This window comes from Pecten maximus, chromosome 2, assembly GCF_902652985.1.
Source record: "Pecten maximus chromosome 2, xPecMax1.1, whole genome shotgun sequence".
Lineage (NCBI taxonomy): Eukaryota > Metazoa > Mollusca > Bivalvia > Pectinida > Pectinidae > Pecten > Pecten maximus.
Genome location: NC_047016.1, coordinates 41779607 through 41804216, shown reverse-complemented (window position 1 = coordinate 41804216; position 24610 = coordinate 41779607). Strand labels below are relative to the sequence as shown.

Below are 24610 nucleotides of genomic sequence, written 5' to 3'. Positions count from 1 at the left end.
TCCTCTTATGGTTAAATTCTGTAATGCTTTGACATGGAAAAAAGTAATTTACGGAACTATGATGAAACCATATCAGGTCCTGCTTACCGAATTTGATTCTGAAAACCACTTAAGTAATAGAAAAAGGTTAATAATAATTGTTTTATTGCTTCCCCATTTTCTCTTTCTTCACTAACACATTTGCCCTGACTAGATGTAGATGTGATTTCGTTACGATTTTCTCCATTTTCTAAGTTAGGGGTACCGAGGTACCGCCTACAGCCGGTAGGCCTAAGTAACCAGCGATTTTTATTTTTGATTAAAAAGATCAGATTAAACATCTATTCATAAACGAAACATAAGAAATTATGAAGAATGGAAATAAATAAAAGAGTTGGTCTATTGCTAATCCTTTGAACAATGCCAACACGCCTGACGGACAATATCATGACATTAGGAGTTAGCTCCCTTAGTCCATTTATGTGTATCTGTATAAGTGAAGTTGCATGTAGTGGTTTTTGGCGTGATGAACGATGGAAATGAAGCGACAGGTGGCGTTACTGGTAAAGATGAAGTATGTGATTGGTCAATGTAGCGGTAAATGCAAAATGCAGATATGCAGTTAAAAACGGAACAAAGTTAAGATTGAATGCAAGCTGAATAAGTGGATGCATCTTTTAAAATGACACATTAATAAAATTATATTCCTGATTGAAATGCAGTCGTATTCAGGCGCGTAGCTGCCTATACACAAATACGCAGTTGCGTACACATCAGTTTTCAACAAAAAACTAAACAAAAAACAAAATAACAGAACAAAACAAACAGAACAAAGAAAGAAAAAACCTCTGTTATTTATATGAGCTTATCTATACACAAACTATGAATACCTACTACTATAAAGTGGGACAAAGGAACCATCAGCATCAGAAACAAGTCAAAATGGTACACCTGATGTAACAAAGCTCCCTGGTGGTTGTCAGAATTGCAAAATGCTTACGCTAATATTTTAGAGCATTCAGGACATAAAAGATCAAAGCAAAATTTATGCATTTTATATACAAAATTTGCAAGATATATGTATATATGAGAGGTTGAAGCAAATTCTAAATAGCACACAAAACTTAGTTTTGATATCCAACGGTTTACACAAAATATGGGAAAAATGAAAATAAATCCAAATGATTTTAAAATTAGTTGTCAAATAAAAAAGATGCCAGATATATATACTAATATAGACTTAAAAAACATAATATAGACTTAAAAGTGTTTCGATCAGTTTTAAATGAGCTTTGATACAAAAACGTTAAGTCCTAAACATAGGAAACTTAAATTAAAAGAAGAAAAAATAGAATAATTCAATAATATATTTTTTTGTTACTTTACTCTACTTAATGATTATTAACTTGATTTCTGTCCTCCACCTCTCTTGTCTTGATCAATCAGTCTATTTGGTATTGTACCTTCAAAATAGAGCAAATTATTTTCTAAATTCTCCTAATTTTCTACTGTTTATCTCTCCTACCATTCCCTTTTACAATCTTATATAAGATATGTTATCACGATAATATGCCGAAACACAATACAACATAGAATTATAATTTAACTTATTCCATTATAACAATTATATACAACGAGAAAAACTTCTTTTTTTTAAATATGTGTGTGTGTATTTCGGCACAAATTGCATGAAACTTGTAGAAAAAATTATAATAAAAGTAAAATAAGCGCCTATATCATCTACATGTTGTATTGTTAAACGTACATGTAGTGAATGAGCGAATAGTGAAAATTGGAGATAATATCTCATTTACATATTTAAATTGCTCATTTAAATATGATTTAAAATTTGGACATAGTAACATTTAAATTTTTTCTGGGGTCTGATCTAGCCCACCATCCTCCCTTTGGTGCAATTCGTATAAAGGACTACTTACAACCGGAAACCAGGGTGAAGTCTAATTTACATATTTGTTACTGTTAATCTTAAAATGAATTATAAAACATTAACCAAAAGAACAGGTCCTGAGTTATATATGCGCATAGAGTACAAAATTCACTATTGGAATTTTCCTCACTACATGACAGTTGGTAAGATGCAGAAATGAATCAATACTTTTAAGGAAATCGTTTGCTTTCAAACGTTAGGTGAACGTTACTATACGTATGCTTAGGAATGTTATTGAATATAATGAAATATAGCTTTCTGAACGCAGATAGACACAGAAATCTAATTTTCAAATGTATAGATTTCGATATTATATATGTACCCTTTGTCTGATCTTCAATGAAATTAGTAAATTAATGTATTTATAAATAATTAGGTTTGCACACCAACGCTGTCACGAATGTTTTGCCTTATATATCAAGACTGCTAAATAGTGGGATTAACGTCTCCAAACGAGACCAAGTGTGTTTTTCCTGGCTTGCCTGGGTTGTCACATGAACACAGTTCCCTGATAGTTAAGCTTCTGAACTCTGACCCCTATCTGAGAGAGTGTCCTAGGCTCGGCTATAACCGGAACAAGGACTTAATCCTCGTCAATCAACCCCTCTCTGAGTATAATGATAATCGTTATAATTCCAACTTTTAACTGAACTCTAGAACACATGTCGTGCTATGTTATGACCACCGGTACAGTTGAAAGATTCATTTACATTAAATTCAATTCGACTTTACTGGAACTTTATAACTACAACTGTATTTTTATATATAAATGTATTTTACCTACACATACCGTCATGAAATCATCACCCATTGTCGCAATGATCATCCCAAAACGTCGTGTTACGGTAACGCGACTTAAATACAAGGCTGATCTCAGGTTTTTGGTCTTGATTTACAATGTACTTCTGTTACAGCCCTTCCCACAGGAAAGGTATTGCTTTGCCCAATGTACTATATGGTTATGTACGTATGGTTATTGAACAAACATATAGACATTATGTAAACGTGTTCCAATCGTGCAAAATAAGGTAAAGTCAACACAAATTATCATTATAAATGCTGTACAAGGCTCGTCGTTTCAAGAAAACAGGACAACGTAACTATTCGGACATCGTTAAATGACGGACTTAAATTGTCCAAACACTTAACTGTATATCATAATACGGTACTCATTCATCCCTCATTGCATTTCTCTGCACACACCTACAAAATAACTTGGCTACGCGCATGGTATTATCACCAAAATGATTCAAACTGATATCATTTTGTTATCTGTGCTGAAACACATTAGTTCGTTCATTTATTTCACCAGCAGTTTTATATTATAAACACCAGCATTTAAACTAAGGCGTTTATCTTTTTTAAAGATATTTCTTGTTACATTTGTAACTGCACATCTGCATCTGCACGTTTATCTGAATGCCATGATACAATAGTGAACGTTTATTTGAATGTCATGAGACAAGAGTGCATATTTATCCGAATGTGATGAGCTGCAAAATTAACTCTAGAACCCCCTTTTTTGTAGAGTATCACAACATTGTAATCGTGATTATAATCAAATCGTAGTTCTTACTAAATATTGTATCTACACAACTGTGTCTCTTTAACTCATTAAACCTTAATCCGAGCATATCGGCCTGATGATGATGATGATGATGATGCACTTCCAATCAATTTGTGTGAAAGCGAAAGAGTGTGCTGCCCTATTTATGTATTGAAAAAAACTTTGAAATAAATGAATTGACAAATAAACAAAAACGCTCTTATAATATGAATTAAATTATATAGCAGTCTTCCACGACACAAAACGAAAGAAGAAAACATCTAGTTTGCGAGGAGAACAAGAGAAACAGTCCAAGAACTTGTCTACCATGTATACGGCCATTATTTGAGATGAAGTTATGCTGATTCAGTACCATTATTAGGCATAACTTAATTAATCTGAATTGTTTTTAAATGGCACCAACTAAAAAACAATTCTTAACAATCAAGAATCACTCTGCATTTAACATTTTAAGTAGTTTGAAATCTTCCTATATCTCTATATTTCCTTTTTACTGTTTATTCACGGCAAGATTTTGGATTATGCCGCATGATGTCTGTTAGACTGAGCTAAAGCCGTCCATTATCGCAATTATCAAATAACAAAAAGTTACAAATAAAAGATAATTATGGTGGCTCGTTAGGGCCAATTATCAAATCTCGCATTCTCGCACTCTCGACCTTAGGTCGCCGTCGCAATTTCGCTCCCTCGCCGTCGCGTTTTCGCATTCTCGCGTTTTCGACCTAAGGTCGAGATTGCGAGAATGCAAGATTTGATACTTGGTCCTACCGAGCCACCATAAATAATGCATCAATCTAATTAAGATTATATGTAAATTATCCACTCCGTAAACTCCGTTCATTTTTATGTAGATCGATAGATAATTGGTAAATGAAAATATACTTTATGCATTTTCTTAACTTATAGGTACTAAAATCATACTTTGTTCTTTCATTAATGCACTTTTTGACTTTGAATTCGTGATATGTCCGATTGTTTTAATTAATCAATTAATTAATTGATGGAATCCGGATTTTAGGTCAGTCGCACGAATACTAGTGTATTCCACTGTTAAGCCTTCATTTGACTTGGACTATTTCAAAATTCATGATGGCGGATTTGCCGGCAGGATGGGAGATGAAGATGAGTCGCAGTTCAGGTAAGTTTCCGGGTATATATACTAAATTTATCAGTGTTACTGTTCATATACACATTTATATCACAATTTTAATAACTTGTTGGTATATGACTAATAGTCAGAAGCTTCATTTTCAAATTCGTCTTGGCTTGAAACACGCACATGTTCTAACATCATTCCGACCACACGGGTAAGACTTGCCCCTGTATAAATATATGGGTATTTCTGGCTATTTTTCAATATAGTATATGCCCCCGTGTTTCGACTCTATAAAACGAACAGCCTAACGGGTACGGGAGCACAGTCAGATCTGGCTAAAAAGTCACATCTGACCACACGGTGACACGCATATATATTTATATTGTTGGTTGTAACACAGGCGTTTGAAGTTCTGACTGTAAACTGAGATATAATACCATATAAAAAATAAGGGCCCTATTTACTATAAAAAAAATACTCTTATTTTTTATATGGCATTATATATCTCAGTTTACAGTCAGAACTTCAAACGCCTGTGGTTGTAATTATATTCATATTGTTGGTTGTATATAGATCTTATTTAAGGATATATATTTATATTGTTGTGCATGTTTATAATATTAGGTTGTGCATTTATTGTTGGTGGTGTATCATAAAAGGTTCATTTATATTTATATTATTGATGCTGTATAAGATTTGGATTTATATTGTTGGTTGTTATTAATATATGTATTTTATTGTATATGTGTTTATATTGTTGATGGTGTGTAATATAAGGATATGTGTTTATATTGCTGGTTGTGTTTAATATTTAGGCCAGGAATATTACCTGAACGTATACACAAAAGAAAGTCAATGGGACAGACCCACTAAACCTGCACAGAGAGTTATGAACACAGTACAGGCATCCCATTTACTGGTTAAACATCGTGATTCACGACGACCTGCATCCTGGCGTTCAGAAAACATCACACTCACAAAGGAGGAAGCTCTCAAGATTCTAACGGGTAATTACAACTTGCTGCTGTAGATTTGCATGGTTATCAGGTTAAATTTTAATGTTGGCATAGTGATAACAACAAATACAAATGTTTTTGATGGCTACATGTACAGTGGAACTTCGTTAACTCGATGTCGACGGGACCACGAAAAAACTTCGAGTTATCCGAGTGTTCGAATTAAGCGAGTTATCATTTTTGGTGAAAAGTTTGGTCAATATTTGTCAACATTATATATAATCATTATAACTCCGCTCTGTCGCTCATCTGTTTAGTGTGAAGACTGGTCAATACATGTAATTTATGTAATGTTTCGTTCTGTCACTTGTAATTTGGTGTAGTTTTGCCGATATACAGTCACGATAAAGTTTCTTTCACTTAGTCACTTCAATAACGATCTGACGTGCAAGTCATGTTTGCAAAAGGAATAACGATAAAACGGAATTCGACAAAATAACAAGTTATTCATGTCAAATCAAATAACCGTTTAAGTTTAACACAGATTGCATGTAAAACGTAACAGAACCATTACCTTTAATTGGACATATAAAATACTGTTTGATCTGCCTACTTACGTTTTATTGATAACCACGCCATTTCCATGTGTAATAGCACCGGATGTTGGGCTACGCATGTGCGTATAAAACATTACTGTTACTGAGTTGGCATGTTATCCGATTTAATAGACAGCGCTGACCGTTACAGTCGTACTCTGAAGACATCGGCAGTAATAACGCTATTGTTTCAACAGTTTAAAGAGCTGGTGACTGTTTCATTTCTACACCTGTAAAAACATCAGCCGAGTAGATCTACCGGTGTGTCAGAGATTAGTTTCGCTTGAGCGAGCGGGTATATGAGTTGTTGACTATCGTGTGTACAAATATCGGCGACCGCCTTAGGAAATTACCTGATGTAAGTAAAGCAGTACTTTTTATCACCGAGAGTTGTTGTTATAAGATTCAACCGACAATTTCTTAAATGAATTTATGAAACACTTATGATAGCATGTAGGTTTGTAGTGCTGATATATTCAGTATTACAAACAGAATTTAGCTGTTAAAAATGTTGGCGTTTACCACCAATCGTTGTTGGACACGAAAATTATACTTCGAGTTATTCGATCATTTCAAATAGTATTTTTATTGTTGGGACCAAATTTTCACTTCGTATTATCCGAGTTTTTCGAGTTTTCAGAGTTTTCTTTACTAAGATAAAGATAGAATTCGGCCGGGACCGTCGAGGTACTTCGAGTTAAACGGGGTATTCAAGTTTTCCGAGTTCGAGTTAACGAAGTTCCACTGTATGTGTTTTGAAGGAAATTATATCTGCTTGCTAGCTATATATAGTTGCACATTTGTATTTTATCTCAATATCATGAAATGAATTCTTATGTTTATCCTTTATCATACTGAAATTGCAATTACTCAGTGTTTAGTGTCTTTCTAACATAAATAAACCGCAATAAATCCTTTTTACCTTCCTCTTTTATGTCCCTGCCATGAATTGCATTCAGCATCTAGTGTTGCCTATGTCTGACACATTCCATCGCATCGCGTCGCATCCCAATGCAATGTAATATAACTAGCTAATCTCAGAAACTCCTGATGTGATCCTCATAATCACCAAACTCAAACTGTGTTTCAGGGTGTCAAGTGGGGAGGGGGGGGGGGGGGGGGGGGGCATTTATGTCTTACAGACATTTTCTAGCCCCTCCTTTTTTAGCCCACCATCATCAGATGGTGGGCTATTCAAATCGCCCTGCGTCCGTGGTCTGTCCGTAAACAATTCTTGTTATCGCTATTTCTCAGAAAGTACTGAAGGGATCTTTATCAAATTTCATATATAGGTTCCCCTTGGTTCCTAGTAATGCATATTGCATTTTGAGACCAATCAGAAAACAACATGGCCGACAGGCAGCCATCTTGGATTTTGACAATTGAAGTTTGTTATCGCTATTTCTCAGAAAGCACTGGAGGGATCTTTCTCAAATTTCATATGCAGGTTCCTCTTGGTGCCTAGTTATGCATATTGCATTTTGAGCCCAATCGGAAAAAAAAATGGCCGACAGGCAGCCATCTTGGATTTTGACAATTGAAGTTTGTTATCGCTATTTCTCAGAAATTAATGAAGGGATCTTTCTCAAATTTCATATATAGGTTCCCCTTGATTCCTAGTTATGCATATTGCATTTTGAGACCAATCAGTAAACAACACGGCCGACAGGCAGCCATCTTGGATTTTGACAATTGAAGTTTGTTATCGCTATTTATCAGAAAGCACTGGAGGGATCTTTCTCAAATTTCATATGCAGGTTCCTCTTGGTGCCTAGTTATGCATATTGCATTTTGAGACCAATCGGAAAACAACATGGCCGACAGGCAGCCATCTTGGATTTTGACAATTGAAGTTTGTTATCGCTATTTCTCAGAAAGCGCTGAAGGGATCTTTCTCAAATTTCATATGCAGGTTCACCTTGGTCCCTGGTATTGCATTTTGGGACCAATCCGAAAACAACATGGCCGACAGACGGCCATTATTGCTAAATCTTAAATTTTATATATAGGTTTCCCTTGTTTGAAAAGTACTGGAGGGCTGTTTCTGAGGAAGGGAAAAGTAGAGAAAAGATCAATCTGACATGAAACCTATAAAGATCATTCAATGGTGGGCGCCAAGATCCCTCTAGGATCTCTTGTTTTATAAGCCGAGATATATACTGTAGACTTTTTAATTGCTAATTAATAATCACTACTGTAATCAAGAAGTGGATTTTGTCAAAGAGAATAGTTGCTGTTCAAAATGTTCTCTGACCGCTATATAAAACATTTTCTCTTTTTCATGACATAGAATACAGGAATCAGATAGAAAGAGGGGAAAAGACCTTTGAGGAATTAGCAAGTCAATTTAGTGACTGTAGCTCTGCTAAGCGAGGAGGTGACCTTGGACCCTTTGAACGTGGTCAGATGCAGAAACCATTTGAGGATGCTACATTTGCCATGAAGGTTGGAGAACTAAGTAATCCTGTATGGACAGATTCAGGTGTACACATCATCCTTCGGACAGCATAGTGTTTTGCAGTTCGACAACATTCATGATTGACATTGTTTAGGTATTCATTTACTTTGATGTCACAATATAAGTCAGGTCCAGCTTTAATAGATGTAACAGCCAATGTACCTGTATAAATTCAGTGATTTCTATGTCAACGTTTAAGTGTTCTCTAAGGCTGGTATAACGTTAATGATTTAAATATCATATCCAAATGCATGTAGGGTCCTGGTTGTTGATTAATAAAACATTTATATACATGTTTTCATTAAAGTGTTCACAATGTAAACACTGAGGACTTTCAATTTGGCTTTGAGAGTGTGTTTTTGGCTCCCAAAAATGAGATTTGACTCTTGGTGTTGAACTTTTATTTTTCTGGGATAAAGCGATTTGACTTTTATAATTACTAAATGTCAAAGGCCAATTTAAAGTGATACTGTTAACTACCTACTTTAAAAGATCTGCATGTGGAAATGAATTTGTAAAGTTATTTGCTAATCTTTTTAAAAATACACCCTTTAAACCAGCTTTATAATAATTTGTACAATTTTACATATTCTCACTATTAAATTGTTTCTTACATACAAAGGGCTCCAATATACAGGGTTTCAAGAATTTAATTCTTATATTTAAATTAATCAATTATAACAAATGATCATTAACATTGCTTTGTGAAAATTCATCAAATATTTACAAATAATCCTTAACATTACTCTATTAAAAAGTTACATTAATCAATTAAAATGATGTTACTCTGTGTTACAATACTTTAATACTTTGTATATAAATAATGTAACCACCCTCAGTATAATCAGTATTTGTTGTGAAGAGTTACTTCCCTTATGCCTTCTGGACACATATTTTGCAGAGTATTGATTTCCTGACAAAAGTAAGGTTGACACCTATTAAGTTACTAGGTTGATCAGTTCCTTGGTCATACTTCAATCATATTGTTGACACACGTGCTGTGTTTTGATTAAATAGTGCTAGATATAAAGTCTTCTGCTAGGTTGGTATGGAATATATTGTAGTGCTGCTCGACTTCTGTTTCCTTAAATAAGGAAATTCAGGTTTATATTGAATATTAATAAAATATTCATATAATGTACCTACAAAGTCGTTTGTTTTTTATATCGGGTAAGTTGACTTCGCGTTTCAGATTTTGCCTTCAGCAACTGTGTGATGCATGAAAAGATGATAAATTTGGTATTTGCAATATGAGTTCATCAATTGATAACGTGCATAATATATTTTTTTAATTTGGTTGCCATGGTAACAGGCCTATTTGAGGTGATTTGATAGAATTATAGAAGACAGTGAGAGGGAAATATGGTGGGGGAGCAATGCAGTTTAGAAAGATGTGATTGGATACCTCAGAAAGATCAAGCACAAGGGTAAACTCCATGAAAATATTCCCTTCATCATTATCGGAAAATTCTTTCTCAATTAGAACTAGAATAGTATGGAACCTTTTGCCTGAACACATGGTAACCGCAAACACACTTATTTAACAGCTTCAGCAAGTCTGGATGACAACTGTAATGGACAGGAAATACAGTACAACAAACTAAAGAGGCAGTTGGTGTAACAACCGGAATTGACCAGAAATATATAATTAGGATAATAACATGTACGTGCCCAGTGAAGAGGATCCTTGGAATGAACTTGCGCTGGAAAATATTGGATATTATGTAGTAAGCATGCAGATCACTATGCATAAGTTTTTGTGTAATGACCTATGACTCATCCGTTCTTAGATGAATTATTATACAATCTTCAAGTGATGTAACCTAGCAATATGTCTATAATTTGAAACATCAGTACATGCCAGTACCATTACTATGGAAACATAATGGATGTTTCTGATTGGTGAAAATTGATATTTGTACATAAGGGATGGTGATTATATTAATGATAATGGTATTCAATTTTGAATTTTCAACCCGTTGATGTGTTTATATTCTACGTTATACAAGAAGGAATGATGAGTTTAACTTACCGTTTTATAGCTATCCCCGCCTCAAGATTGAAACCCCTAGCCACAATTAGCATTACTCTCACCTGTGGGTTTTAACTGGGTGAGATGTGTCGTGAATCCACACCGACACTGAATGTTTGGGTGTTTCTGTTTCAGAACCAAGCGTAACTTTGTTTTAGCAGTTTTCATCAAAACCACTCTAAATTTCAACCAATGAGAAGACTTTGTGTTGTTGGGCCGCGGAGACCAAGTGATTAAGGTGTCCCAACACTTTATTGCTAGCCCTCCACCTCAGGGTTGCGATTTCGATGCCTGGTACTGACGTAGGTTGGTTTTTCTCCGGGTACTCCAGCTTTCCCCAACCGCCAAATCCATGCATGTCTTTAAATGAGCCTAGCTTTTAATAGGGCGTTAAACATAAATAAGTTAAACTGTGTTTTTGCCAAGGAAATGAAACCCATTAAGTTGAATTTGCTGTCCTTTAATACCCCTTTTTCATTGAAATCAGACAATATCTAAATTTGGACCAATCAGAGACCAGGAAATGGCGACCATTTCGGTAAAATGTGAAAATGAGGTTAACAGAGGGACCAGTGTCCCATGATGTACCTACATATCAAATTTCATTAAAATCAGACAATTAATTTGGACCAACGGGGGCTGGGAAATGACTACCCAGGTATATACTGAACATACCAAATTTCATTGCAATCGGACAATATCTGAATTTGGACAAATATCCTTGAAAAAAAGGGATTAACTCGTTCAGATAGGAACATCCAGGATTTGATGGGAATTTACTCACCCCCATGTTAATCTTGGAGGAAATTGTTAATAAATCACACTTGCGCGAGGAAAATCCCATTTTTGTATTAATTCCCCAGTAGAACATAATGATACAAATGAGAGAAGGAAAATTGTTTGTTTGTTTGACAAAGCCATTTCATTTAAATGATATTTCGTGATTTCCCTGTAGTTCAAAGTCAGTATCAGTGTCTTTGTCAGTGGTCCATGTCGAGAAAATTAGGAGATTGTCTATAATATTTCATTTTTATTTGAAAATTCTTCTTCAGTAGTGTTGGGTATCACTATTGAGTTCATGATCGATCATCATCATATCCATAATTGATCAATCATGAATAGAACTTTGGGGAAATATCTGGAAAAGCATTAATACATTATATTCAATTTAAAATCAGGAACAGGTGAGGGAGTTATCTCCCTTTTTCTATCACAGATGAAAATAAGGTAATTAGCAAGTTTTAAATTGTTTTATGTGAATTTTAACAATAATTGATGTAAAGGAAGCTTAACTATTCGGTATTCATAATAATTAATTTTTCTTTGTTTTCATGGTAAATACTCAAATGTGATTGGTCGAAAAATTCTTTTCATTCTTCTATGAAAGAAATTCCGAGAATGGCACGAAAAATGTGATGTCACAATACGACAATTGACGTTGCGTATTGATTTGAGAAAAAGAATCCCATTTAAAACCAGTAAAATTGTACATAAAACATGTTTTAAATTAGAAAATCATTTTCAAAAATTAATTATAAGCGTTGATGTCAATTTTTTTTTAGTTTCATCGGAGTATGAAACAAATTTTGTTTGCAAACTTCTGTAAGAATCCGCTACGCGGATTCATACAGTTTGCAAACAAAATTTGTTTCATACCCCGACGAAACTAAAAAAAAATGACATCAATGCTTAAATGAAAGAAAAATAAATAATGGCGCGAAAAATGTGACGTTATAATACGACAATTGACGTTGCGTATTGATTTGAGAAAAAGAATCCCATATAAAATCAGTAAAATTGTACATAAAACATGTTTTAAGTTAGAAAATCATTTTCAAAAATTAATTATAAGCATTGATGTCAATTATTTTTTAGTCTCATCGGGGTATGAAACAAATTTTGTTTGCAAACTTCTGTAAGAATCCGCGGATTCATACAGTTTGCAAACAAAATTTGTTTCATACCCGGATGAAACCAAAAAAAAAATGACATCAATGCTTAAATAAATCTTGTTTTTATTTTTAAATAACTTTTGTCAACCTTTTATCAGGTAGCAGTTTCTGAAAATTAAGTGGCAATTATCTCTTACTCTTACATATATTTGCGTTTTTAGCTTGGTTTATCACCCTAGCTGTGAATAGCCAGAGTCAGTTTGAGGCAGGGTCTCCTTGTAGTAGTTAGTGACTACCTCTGAACAACATGCAGGAGGCCTGTCTGTCCACATGCCATCGTGGAATTTGAGCAATAATTTAACAAAATGAAGCTTACCAAGCAAAATAAATAATGCTTTCTTTTCAAATAAATGTTTTAAACTTCTTATAAGGTAGCAGTGTAGACCACTTTGCCTGGTTTCTGAAAAATAAGTAGCATCTCCTAGTCTGAGGCTGGGTCTCCTTGTAGTAGTTGGTGACTACCTCACTGAACAATATACAAGAGGTCCGTCGCATGCCATCCAGAGCAATAATGGTAAAGTGGTCTTGCCCATCTCTGTATGCCGATCCGGTCCATGTGTTCAATCGTGCTAAACGGAAGGAAACGCCCGGTCTTGCGTCATCAAAACAGTCGGTCTATTTATAGGAAAATACCTCAGTCGAGTGGAAAAATACATACTGAGAAGGTCGAAAAAAATAGACCATTTTCAAAACAATTTTGTGATCATTCTGTTAAAGGTATCGAAAAACTAAACAGACCGTTTTCTGCACTTATCATTTATCTATTCATATGTGCATTATAGATATATGGAATTTTGAGGGCGATTTAAATAGAACCTCTTAGTCAAAATGACGATTTTGGTGTGTTTGACACATATACAAAAAAAAAAAAAATATATATAGGGTTTATCAAATGCTGAGAATTTTCACTGTCGATTCATTACGGCTTTCAGTGTTAAACATACCTTCAATTTTTTTGTCTAACAGACTCACGTTGTTTCTGTTCCGCGGCTCATTTACATATATATAGATTGGAGCACCGCATTAGAGATTCACCGTAATCAGTGGTTAGTTTACCGGTTTTAATCGCAATAATGACGAGCTATAGTATTGATTCTCACATTATATTATCGTTAGGGTATATATTCTATCATTCAACATATTGTGGTAATTTTGTCTTGATTTATATGTTACGAAAACATATTGAGGCTTTAAAAACTTCCAGAAGATTTGGTTACCCTTTTGGCGATGAAAGAGGTCAAAGTCAATGCTATGAGGACAATTTATAGCATTATATCGTAGTAACAGCCCTCAGGGACGTCTGAAACTGTCTCGAACTCTTTAACATATTTGACCCCTGTGACAGTTGATAATAGGCCAAGGTCATTACTACGAGGGAACTTTATTGTATATCTACCTCAGGTATCCACTGCCAAAAACCTGGACTCAGTTGATTATAGTTTTATAGAAGAAGTTAAAAGTTGATCAACGGATATGTCTCATGCATACATTTATTCAAACTGGCACGGCACATACTATATATATGATCGTCATAAATAAACCTATACCGTTCGATACGGCATGTAACAATACGAATTTTTACATCCGAAGCACAATAATCCGTGAAAAAATCGCGGAATTCCTACTTCACAGCACCATTTTGCAAACTACTCCCTCGGCCTGTGAAGACTGCCGACGATTCCCGATTGTCAAAAAAGGACGAGTCAGATAGACGAGGGCTACCTTCAGAAAACAGACTCTTCACCAGGTAACCAAGATTCGTCGGCAAATAAAATCATTCATAATCTCGATAACATAGCTAAATTCAAAGATAAAGACGTTAAAGCACCAAAAAATAGAATGCTTTGTAGATTTTGCAATTAAATGTTATGCCTTTGTTGCAGGAAGGCAGCTTGCTGTTATGCAATACTGGCGAAGTTTTCATTAATTTGAAACTAATAGAACCTTTCATAACATAGGGGAATTCTTAGTAAAATACATGTATCTTATTAAAGGCAATTACAGAGAAGATCAACACGCAAACGAAATTCTGATTCAAAATATGGACCTGGATGGATTCCCTGGACAATGAACAAGGAGAATAAGTCCAGTCATCAGGAAGGGTAAACGTCTTCAGCTTCATCAACGACAACCGCAATGTCAAAGTCATATCCTCAAAAAACAAGATTTGGAGTGGTTATAACAGAACCATTATGCATATTAGGAATATCGAGAGAAAAAAAGGCAAATTGCAATGATATCACGAGGTTCATAAAATGACCCCATGGTCCTCACACACCTGCATCAATCCAAACCCAGTGTTTTTGTCTTACCGCCAGTAGTCGACATATGCCAAGAAAATCATGATAATGGGGAAAATTTATTGAGATCGAATGAGCTAGGATATGTGAATAGTATATTCCTTGACTTGACTTTTACATAAGAAAGCATTACAGATTTGTACGGAAGGTTCCTTCACTAAGACCCTTTTCCTTAAGCTCTGCAATGTTTCCTATTGTGACTTTTAAGATATTTCCGTAAATGGACGTTGATGGAACCGGGGCCAGGTTGGAGAATCAGAAACGTTGTATCTAGAAATGGAAAATTAACGATTTGGAAATTGATATTATCCCGCTTAGCATGCAACTTAGTTGTAAGCTGTTGCTACTGGTTACGTTGTAAGTAAATAAGGCATCTGGATGCTTTATACGAGAATGCAGTGTCCTTGATTTCAAATTCTATAGCATGCACGCTAAGCACGTGCATGCGCTTGTTATTCCGGATTAAGGTGGAACCTTGATAATAGCGGTTCCTAGTGATTTAATATTGTCATACAAAGAAAATAAACAGTAAAAAGTTTCCTAATGTAATATTAAAACAGTTGGTTAATCAAGATTCCTTTGAAATATTAAACGTATAAGCTATGGATACAGTTTGGAGAAGAAACCCATACCCCCAGCACGCCGTATCGTCCGCGCTCTCTGATTTACTGGCTCTCTTACTCCTGGAACAGAGGAAATCTCAGATATTACGGAGCAATTAAAGACTCGTTGTGTGCTGTTTTAATTAGCCGGGCACGCGACATAATCAATTATGGTCATGGGGTCAAACAACATCTCGTGAATATACGCTGTCAAAAACTAGAAAAAATGTTATGACCACGCGGCCAATATTCACATAACATACCATAAAACCGATCCCAGTTTCCATACATTAAAAGTAAGAGGAAATCAATCAAGCTTATTTACCTAACATGTGCACTGAGGCGAATATGTAAGCTGCAAGAGAGAATAATGTCTGTACAACTACAGCGAAGTACCAAAATCATTGTATTAACTCACTTTTCTGATCTTAATAATGGCTTCCTGTCCGAATTCCATGGATATATCCAAGGGAAGAAATGGTAAGTCTAAAATGGGGAAAAATGAATTCTAGATACATGTCAAATAGTGAAAATTATACCAATTCTTGTGATTTTGTTTCCAAAGAAGCATCATAATGTACATTTTTTTTATTCGAGTGGAGGTGTGAAACAAATCCGTATTTCTTTAGAGATGATGCAGGAAATGTTGAAAATAGTCGGGAAACATGAAACGTTATAAAAGAGTGAGAACAAAAAGTGGACGTCCATTATTTTATCCTTTAAATAATTTATATGCAGAGCTTGAACTGGATTCGTTACTCAACATTACTTTTCGTATTTTCGTATTCGTCATTACATATGTATATACATACTTACATTGCGATAAAAAGTGCTCATTCGGTTAAATAGACGTGTCACTTTATCTCAACAAAAAAATCCTGATAAATTGGGTAAAATTTTATTATTCTCTGGGGATGTCGTCAAGGTGAAGTGGTTTATATTTAATCATACTGTCTAGGGATATCGTCAAGGTAAAGAGGTTTAGATTTCATCATACTGTCTGGTGATGTCGTCAAGGTAAAGTGGTTTATATTTAATCACACTGTCTGTTGATGTCAAGGTAAAGTGGTTTAGATTTAATCATACTGTCTGGGGATGTCGTCAAGGTAAAGTGGTTTATATTTAATCATACTGTCTGGTGATGCCGTCAAGGTAAAGTGGTTTAGATTTAATCATACTGTCAGGGGATGTCGTCAAGGTAAAGTGGTTTATATTTAATCACACTGTCTGTTGATGTCAAGGTAAAGTGGTTTATATTTAATCATATTGTCTGGGATGTCGTCAAGGTAAAGTGGTTTAGATTTAATCATACTGTCTGGGGATGTCGTCAAGGTGAAGTGGTTTAGATTTAATCATATTGTCTGGGGATGTCGTCAAGGTAAAGTGGTTTATATTTAATCATACTGTCTTGGGATGTCGTCGTAGTAAAGATGTTTCAAATTGAACATACTTTCTCAGGATGCCCTGGTGGTTAAATGTTAAACATACTTTCTATGGATGCTGTCGTGGTAAATCGGTTAGATTTAAGATTATAAGGTATCCTATGCCAAATCGTGAGTTCAAGGTCCGGACAAGACAGCTATTAAAAGCTGTCCTCCTATGTCATTTTATTGTTGCCAATGTACCCTATCCAATATCATACACTAGTATTCGGGATACGAAAGTTAAAGCCGAAGACGACCTGTCGTAGTTAAGTGACCAATTGTTACAATGTAAGTGATAATACTAAATTGTATAAAACGACATGCGTGTAAAATAGTGTGTTATGCTAGAATTGAAGATTTACACTTTGTGTATTGCATTACATAGTACAGTGCCTATGTTTACCACCTGTCCAGCGATGATAAATTAGAATAAGTCCCTATACAGTCATAATGGACTTCACAAAGATATTACGTAGTACCTGTTAATCAGTTCCATTCAAAGTACATAAAAATGTGCGATTCGGCTACCAGGGGTCTTAAATTAGTTTTCCCGTTGATAGATTTGCCTTCTTTGATAGAATAAATGAAATTAATCAGCGTGGGAATATTCCGCGATCGTTGGCTGGACAGTCTGGTGCCCTGCGATAACCCTGGGCGGACACCAGGTCCATCATACAGTGTTGTAAAGGAATACATTGACCCTGGTATTATTGATGATGCACATTTTCCTTCAAATAATAATCGATAATCATTATCACAAACCGACCTGAAATGATATCAGGAAAGTTCTGATTGGAATGAGCATGACTTACCATGATGGTGTGTCGAAATAAATGTAGGTAGGGAGGCCAGGATTTCTCAACCAATCTGTGTACAGTTTGGAAAATTTATATCGCTTATTAGGTAAGTATGATTCCGTCGTGTCTTTGGTGTTCCTTATCACCTTAAAGATTAATATTACACAATGTATTTCAAATAACATATACGCATTGATTAAAAAATTAACAACTCTCAGATCACGTTTTTTGGCTATTTTGTAGTGCGGTTACAGTAGAAGCAAATCAGTAATTGTTTTGATAATATAATCATTATTACAGGAAAGAGATATCTATGTTATACTTTCTATGATTGATATTATAAAGGCTTAAAATTCTATTACTGACACATACATTTTTTGGTCGCTTCCAACATTGATTGGTCAACATTTTAAGTCCTTAGCATTACTGCCGAGTCTTAGAAGTACGAAACACCTGTATGATGCAGTTTAACTCATTTTGACTCTCCTGTATCCTATTATCATTTGTTTCAAAACATGCCAATATTTTGTGTGTCTGTTGTTCAATCCTTTGAGATTGCTGGTGTAGACGTTGCTCTGGTGTAGACGTTGCTGGTGTAGACGTTGCTGGTGTAGACGTTGCTGGTTAGACGTTGCTGGTGGACTTTAGTCCGCGATGTTTGTTTGTTTGTTTGAATAGTGACAAGGTGGAGAACACACGCACGTGCTTTACGTCCTTTTGAAATCCAACATTAAAAATTATGAAATTAATTGAAAGATGTATGTTTTGCACCTCTCCATGCATATGTTAATATCTATTTTGTCGGTCGCCTACCATTATCACTGTAGGTCCTAAGCGTCACTGAATTCTCACAAATTCTCTGTTACTAGAGATGCTCTTTCAACAAAAGCTCTTTCTTAATACAAGTGATATCTCTAGTAGGTCAGTCTATATAACACCATGTAGTAACACCTATTGTGGCATTAGAACTTGCCACTTGCTACTACAAGGTGATTCTTCCTATACTGACCCTGTCTGTTCAAGGAGCGATTAACCCAGCAAACATAAATGTATGAACTTGTAATTGGCTCTAATAGGATCTTGGAATAATTTCAATTGGTATTGTATTCTATTTATTAAACTAGACGACATTCCTAAAGCTCTCTTGATATGATCCATGTGTTTTGACAGATAAAGAAGATGTTTTTTCGTCCGCTAATTCATCACATTTCGAAAATGTCAACACTGCCATTATATCCGCATGATTCATCTGTATACACACATATTAGCCTAGATGGCTTTTTCTGGTAAAAGCAAGCATTGATCATTTGTACAGAATTTGATAAAAATTGCCCACTTGTAAGTTGTATTGATAGGCAATATACCCATAATACGTATTTGGACAATTTAATAATCTTGACGTAGCAGAAAAATGTAACAGATTTAGGTCAACACTTGCGCCACGCTGTATAAAAAAAATGTGAAATTGTGAAACATGATCAATTCTGAAGTTGGAGCCAATGAGCAACTTTTATTTCAATTCAAAACTTGGCGAAACATAATTTCGGGATTTCTAAGAATAAAATATTCCTAGATCAATTAAATCGATCGCCTGACCTCGGGAAAAGCACTTGGACCATGTTAATCTTTCTTGCTGACAAAGCCGTCATCATGATGTTGGCAGCGACTTGGTACTCATCCAATGGATTCCTGGTGGTCACTGACAGGAAATAGCTTCATGGGTTATCCGCAGTCAATTACGGGGACAAAACAAGTAATGATCTGGTCTCGGCCATTAATGGCGTTAAAATCTCACGAGAGGATGAACAGCATAAACGAAATGGACACTAACTTGACACGAAAACCGTTCTAAAATCTACACTGTACCCAATACACTAACCATGACGTTTTTATAAAGGCGGGTTAATTAGACCAAAAGTATAGATCTCCATACAGGATATTAATTCTTTATGTTAATCGATTTAATGAAGACAGACCCTATCCGATGAATCTTCCAGATGTTTTCAACGAGACTACCTGGTTCGTGATTAAAACCTCCAATTGATTGACCATTGTTATGCTCTCACCATCAACAGCTCGTTGGTTCAGTACGCATACTTTTACTCCCAACAGTCCATAAACTGCTTTCCTCGACCTCCCAAGGGCCAGTTGATCACCAAGGCTTGCTATTTGCAGACACCCTGTAGTGTATCCTGTCGATATTATCTCCATCAATTTCTCTTCATTTATTGACAGCAAGTTTTCAAGACACAACCATCACCCTAACAAAGAAAAGACCAGACCAGCCCTTCTGTTACCGACATTGAAGACGCCGAAAAGGTACGTACTAAAATCTTAGAACACCTCGTGCTTTATAATACGACTTTGAATGTCAGCAAAGGTAAGTTAATATGTTTAATCAAACTGTTCTCAGCTTAATTTAGATTTTTACCTTACGGAATGTGTAGAAATTTTTGTAATAAGAATCGTTATAATAATATAATTTGAATGATTTTTATGTTTTTATTACAACTTCTTGGAAATATGTGGTACAGTAGATATCTAAAACATGAATTGATCATCTACGTATATAGATACCCGTATGTACATGGTCGTGCCTGCATGATGATTGATCACAATGTACTTGGTACATCAACAGAGCTATACGTACATACTAGTAAAGAAAATATTAGTTTAATAGATAAACGCATAAAGCTCTCTGAAAGGGATGGCGCTTGGTTTTAACTGGTCGATTTAAAGATTTATGTATCAAGCTCTCTGAGAGGACTGGCGCATTGTTTTAACCGGTCGATTTATTTGTATTGATATAACATTTATGTAAGTCGCACGCGCAATCAACAAACACTAGTACTTCCTGTATTGGAATAAGTCTAATGACAGGACACTGACATCGAGGAAATAAACATTTGTCAAACATTGATTCATATCCTGTGGTTACACCATAACTGAAAGTCGACAGCATTCACGATAATCTAAAAAACATGCCGAATTTTTGTTTCAACGTTTTCAAATCGTACTACGGTTAATATATTTACTATATTGGAATTGTAAGTGTGTTACATACGTGTCGTTAAATTATCTTTAGCAATATTGGGAATAGATTGTAGCAAATATCTGGGCGTGGTAGTAAAATGTAGTAATGTGTTATATAATCGGACTGATAACCAGTTAACTCGTCCTTGTAATAATGTTTCTCATTTTCATTAGTGTAATACACTCTGGGGCATTTTTCATTGGCTGTACCAGTCATAAATCCATTGTGACGTCATAATGTTTTCAATGTCGTCGGATTGAAAATTGCACAGCAAAATGTCGGTCTCCGTTTGATTTTGTTCTCTAAATATTTAGTTTACTGAATTATGTAAAAAGAAGATTTCTTTATTCATTTTCTTATAAGGTTAATTTGAAACGAGTCTTTGAAGTTGCTATTCTATGGATACGAAGCTGGTTGTAAGACGATGTATAATGGTGAGGTCAAAATACTAGTTTGATATAAGGCTGGTTAATAGATATGATGTGTTGTTAGTGAGCAGCACGTCCTGATAGGGCTGTAGTTCTTATTTTTCAGCTAAGTACTAATAGATATTTCACACAATGTTATGTTTAGTGAAATCACGATAATTGTTGTGTGATAGTGACCCAGTCACATGAAAGTGATCTACTTTATTTTTGTATGGAGTTGATGTGAATATTGACAGTCAAGTCTTTGGTCTATACGTGTTTAAAGAGTGATATTGATATATCAATTAAAACAGCAATATATTTTAGTCTTACAGTAAGAATGGTATTAACCTTGCGTGTTTTCATTTGTCATTTTGTTATTCTATTGATGTTGTGATTGGGAATGTATCTATGACTTACTAATGATGAGCAATACAGTGCTCTGAGTATGACACAACATTGTGTCAAATACTATGTTAAACGCCAATCTTCCATGTTTCTTACAGGTAGTGTAAGATTATAGGTTTAATTTTGTGAAACAGAAGCTGTTTTTTTTCGAACTAAATCTTGCCGAAAATTAGTGATTGATTTAAACTGAAGCTATAAGTAAACTATACCTTACTAAACCTTACTAATTAGTCACTTATAGGAGATAAGTAATACGACACATATGTCACTAATGTATGATTATACACCAAATGTTACCTGGAGTCATTAAGGACAGTATTGAGTTTTACTCGGTCTTCGTACTGTATCCTCCTTGTTATGTCTCTGTAGAGAACAACGGTGTACGAGTATATTGTATCGTCTGAAATCTATACATATTCCTCCCTATATTTGTCTCGACAGCAATCTCGAAAGTCTCGAAAGGGGGTACTTACAATTAAATAGTTTTTTTTTCTTATTTAGTTAATCAATCATTCTCACAATGACTGACTGTCTTGTCGATTCTTTTCTGCATCTCAAATATCGTAACATACAATAATCACTAAGTATGAAAAACCCACACAGCTACTTTTGTAAGGGGATATATAGAATCACCCAGGATATGGCAACAAAGGAGAAGGAAATGTGCGAGTTTAGATAATTCAGCATGAGTTAGTTTGCCGAAATTTGTCTACTCTGATTTCATATTCGACTTTTTTGAGTGAACACACTTCAAAAAGTCGGCAAACGAAAACCTGGGCTTAATAATGATGACCTTTAAATATCTGGACACGTTCCTCAGGCTATAGAAGTCCATGATACCTACAGAATGCGTCTGACATCTGATCTACATCACCGAAAAAGGACCAGGTTCAATTGAAAAAACCGCCAAGAGGAAGGAATCCTAATTTATCCCTGAATTAAAAGACAAACCTATAGCTATGGAGCTAGGAATATCATCACTGGAATACCGTAGAACTTTTCAAAACACTGGAGAGATATCGACAGGGCAATGGTGCTTAGAAGTGAATACGTGATAACTCATGGGCACAACAGAAAAATCTTAAAAAGGGCAACATGAGGGGTTGAAATATATTTCCCCTGTGTAAGGGTTGTGGACATTGGAACAATTTGCTTTCTTATGTTATTAATTGAGTTAAACATTTATTTGAACCCATTTAAAATAAATCAGATTAAAAAAGGAAATAGGTTGCTTCTCAGATATATATGATAATGACACACAGTCTCAGTGACATTAACATACCGTTTTTCACATGATAAGCACACTGTGGGCTCAACAAATCTTAAAAGCGGAATGCCTGTGAATTTATATGGAAATGTTTCTAAGTGATATTAGTAGTAGGAAATTATACTTTTTTTGAAATGGTCTATATTGATTACCCTAAAAGTCTCAATGAATTAAGGAACCTTTATGAACTTTGATTAAGCGTGCCAATCCTCTTCCCTAGAAAAATAGTGAAGGCGAGCTGATAGGTAGAAAACGATGTTTTCATGGTAAATACATTTAATATACATGTTTGTTGGATTTTTGAATATCAAGAACTCTTTTACTTGCCTTTGTTTAATCATTACCAATGTTACTTACCACAAAGCATGTAAAATGCTGTTTAAGTTAGTCACTAGCTGTTAATTATCTCCCTTTATAGCCGGTACAAACCGAGGAGAGAAGATAATATATATCCTACACATATATTGATTTCTCATGTAAAAATCCAGTCTCAACACCCTATACTAACCATGGGGTATTACTTAATTCAGATGGAATTTACTAACATTTTTCTTGAATTGATGTATTGTTATATTCACTAAATAAAGTCAAGCTCAAGCTCTTTCCGAAAAAAAAAACAAAAAAAAAACAAACTATAAACAAACATAGGAGAATTCTTTCATTATCAATATTTTGAATATATATAGATAGTTTGATTTTTTTTTTGTATTTAAAGGATATATTCATAATCTGTCATCTATCCTAAATGCGGATGGGATGGGCCAGGTTGTACGTATTATTTTAACAGTGATGCCACATTCATGTAAGAAAAGTATTTAACAAAATTGATTAAAGCCCACACATGACAAAGATAGGGGTAATCGTACGCCGCCATTAGAGAGCAGTTATTTACCACTGTCTATACTAATTGTAGATGTCATCCATTCAGTTTCTGGTCAATACGGTCCCTAGTACTTCTGTAGGCAGTGCCTGTAAAAAGGTTGGTAATGATGATCATGTAAAAGCCTTTCCTACCCTGTAATGGCGTATGGATATTAAAATTATGTGTGTATTTTGGCGACTTTGGTGACGTGTGACGTTTGGTTGATAGAAAGAGTTAGTGGAATGTTTTAAAAAATGGCATTACATACCATATATATAAAAGAGTATGCAAATATACAGTTTCTTTGCCTTGAATATTTTATTGTTTAATTAGAATCAAATAAATATCCTTTGGTTGTAACATTAAAGCCTACCAAGTATATCCTAATGACTTAAGACAAAAGTCTTTGGACGATATAAGGTAAAGAAGAAAATGCATTGATAACAGCGAGTACTTTACTTGAGTAGATAAAGCAGCACATATAGTGACAACGGGATGTAAACATATATATACCTGGTGTTGATTAGGAATGGGACATCAATAATGCATGGAGCAGCCTGTTCTGGTATTAATGGACCAACATACAGATTCTACCCGGGCCTTCCCTATGATCTCTCTACAGACCATAACACACCTCCTTCATCGCTATCGATCACCGCCGTTCAAGCTCACAATTACCTTTATTTATTAATTAGTCCTATCAACAACACTGACAGGCTAATTATGTTTAAGCCTAACATCCAAAAATCTACCATTATTTTTCCACGCTAATATTTGACATGTAAATACCAATGAAACCATAACGACAGAACTTGATGCTGGAGGTTCCCGTACTCTTCCTGTACCCTTGGAAACCAAACAGAGGGTGTCAAAACATACACACCAAGTTTGTGTGTGGACGTTTCCACCCAGAAACTTCGCGTGC

General features: G+C 35.0%; 1 protein-coding gene across 1 annotated transcript; it reads left to right on the top strand.

Moving 5' to 3' along the window:
- Nucleotides 1–4532: 4532 nt before the first annotated feature.
- LOC117322122 (peptidyl-prolyl cis-trans isomerase pin1-like) lies at nt 4533–9741 on the top strand. The gene is made up of 3 exons (XM_033876883.1): nt 4533–4632; nt 5406–5597; nt 8433–9741. Exons 1-3 carry the CDS (start codon nt 4581–4583, stop codon nt 8651–8653), a joined length of 465 nt encoding a protein of 154 aa, XP_033732774.1. The 5' UTR covers nt 4533–4580; the 3' UTR covers nt 8654–9741.
- Nucleotides 9742–24610: the final 14869 nt, after the last annotated feature.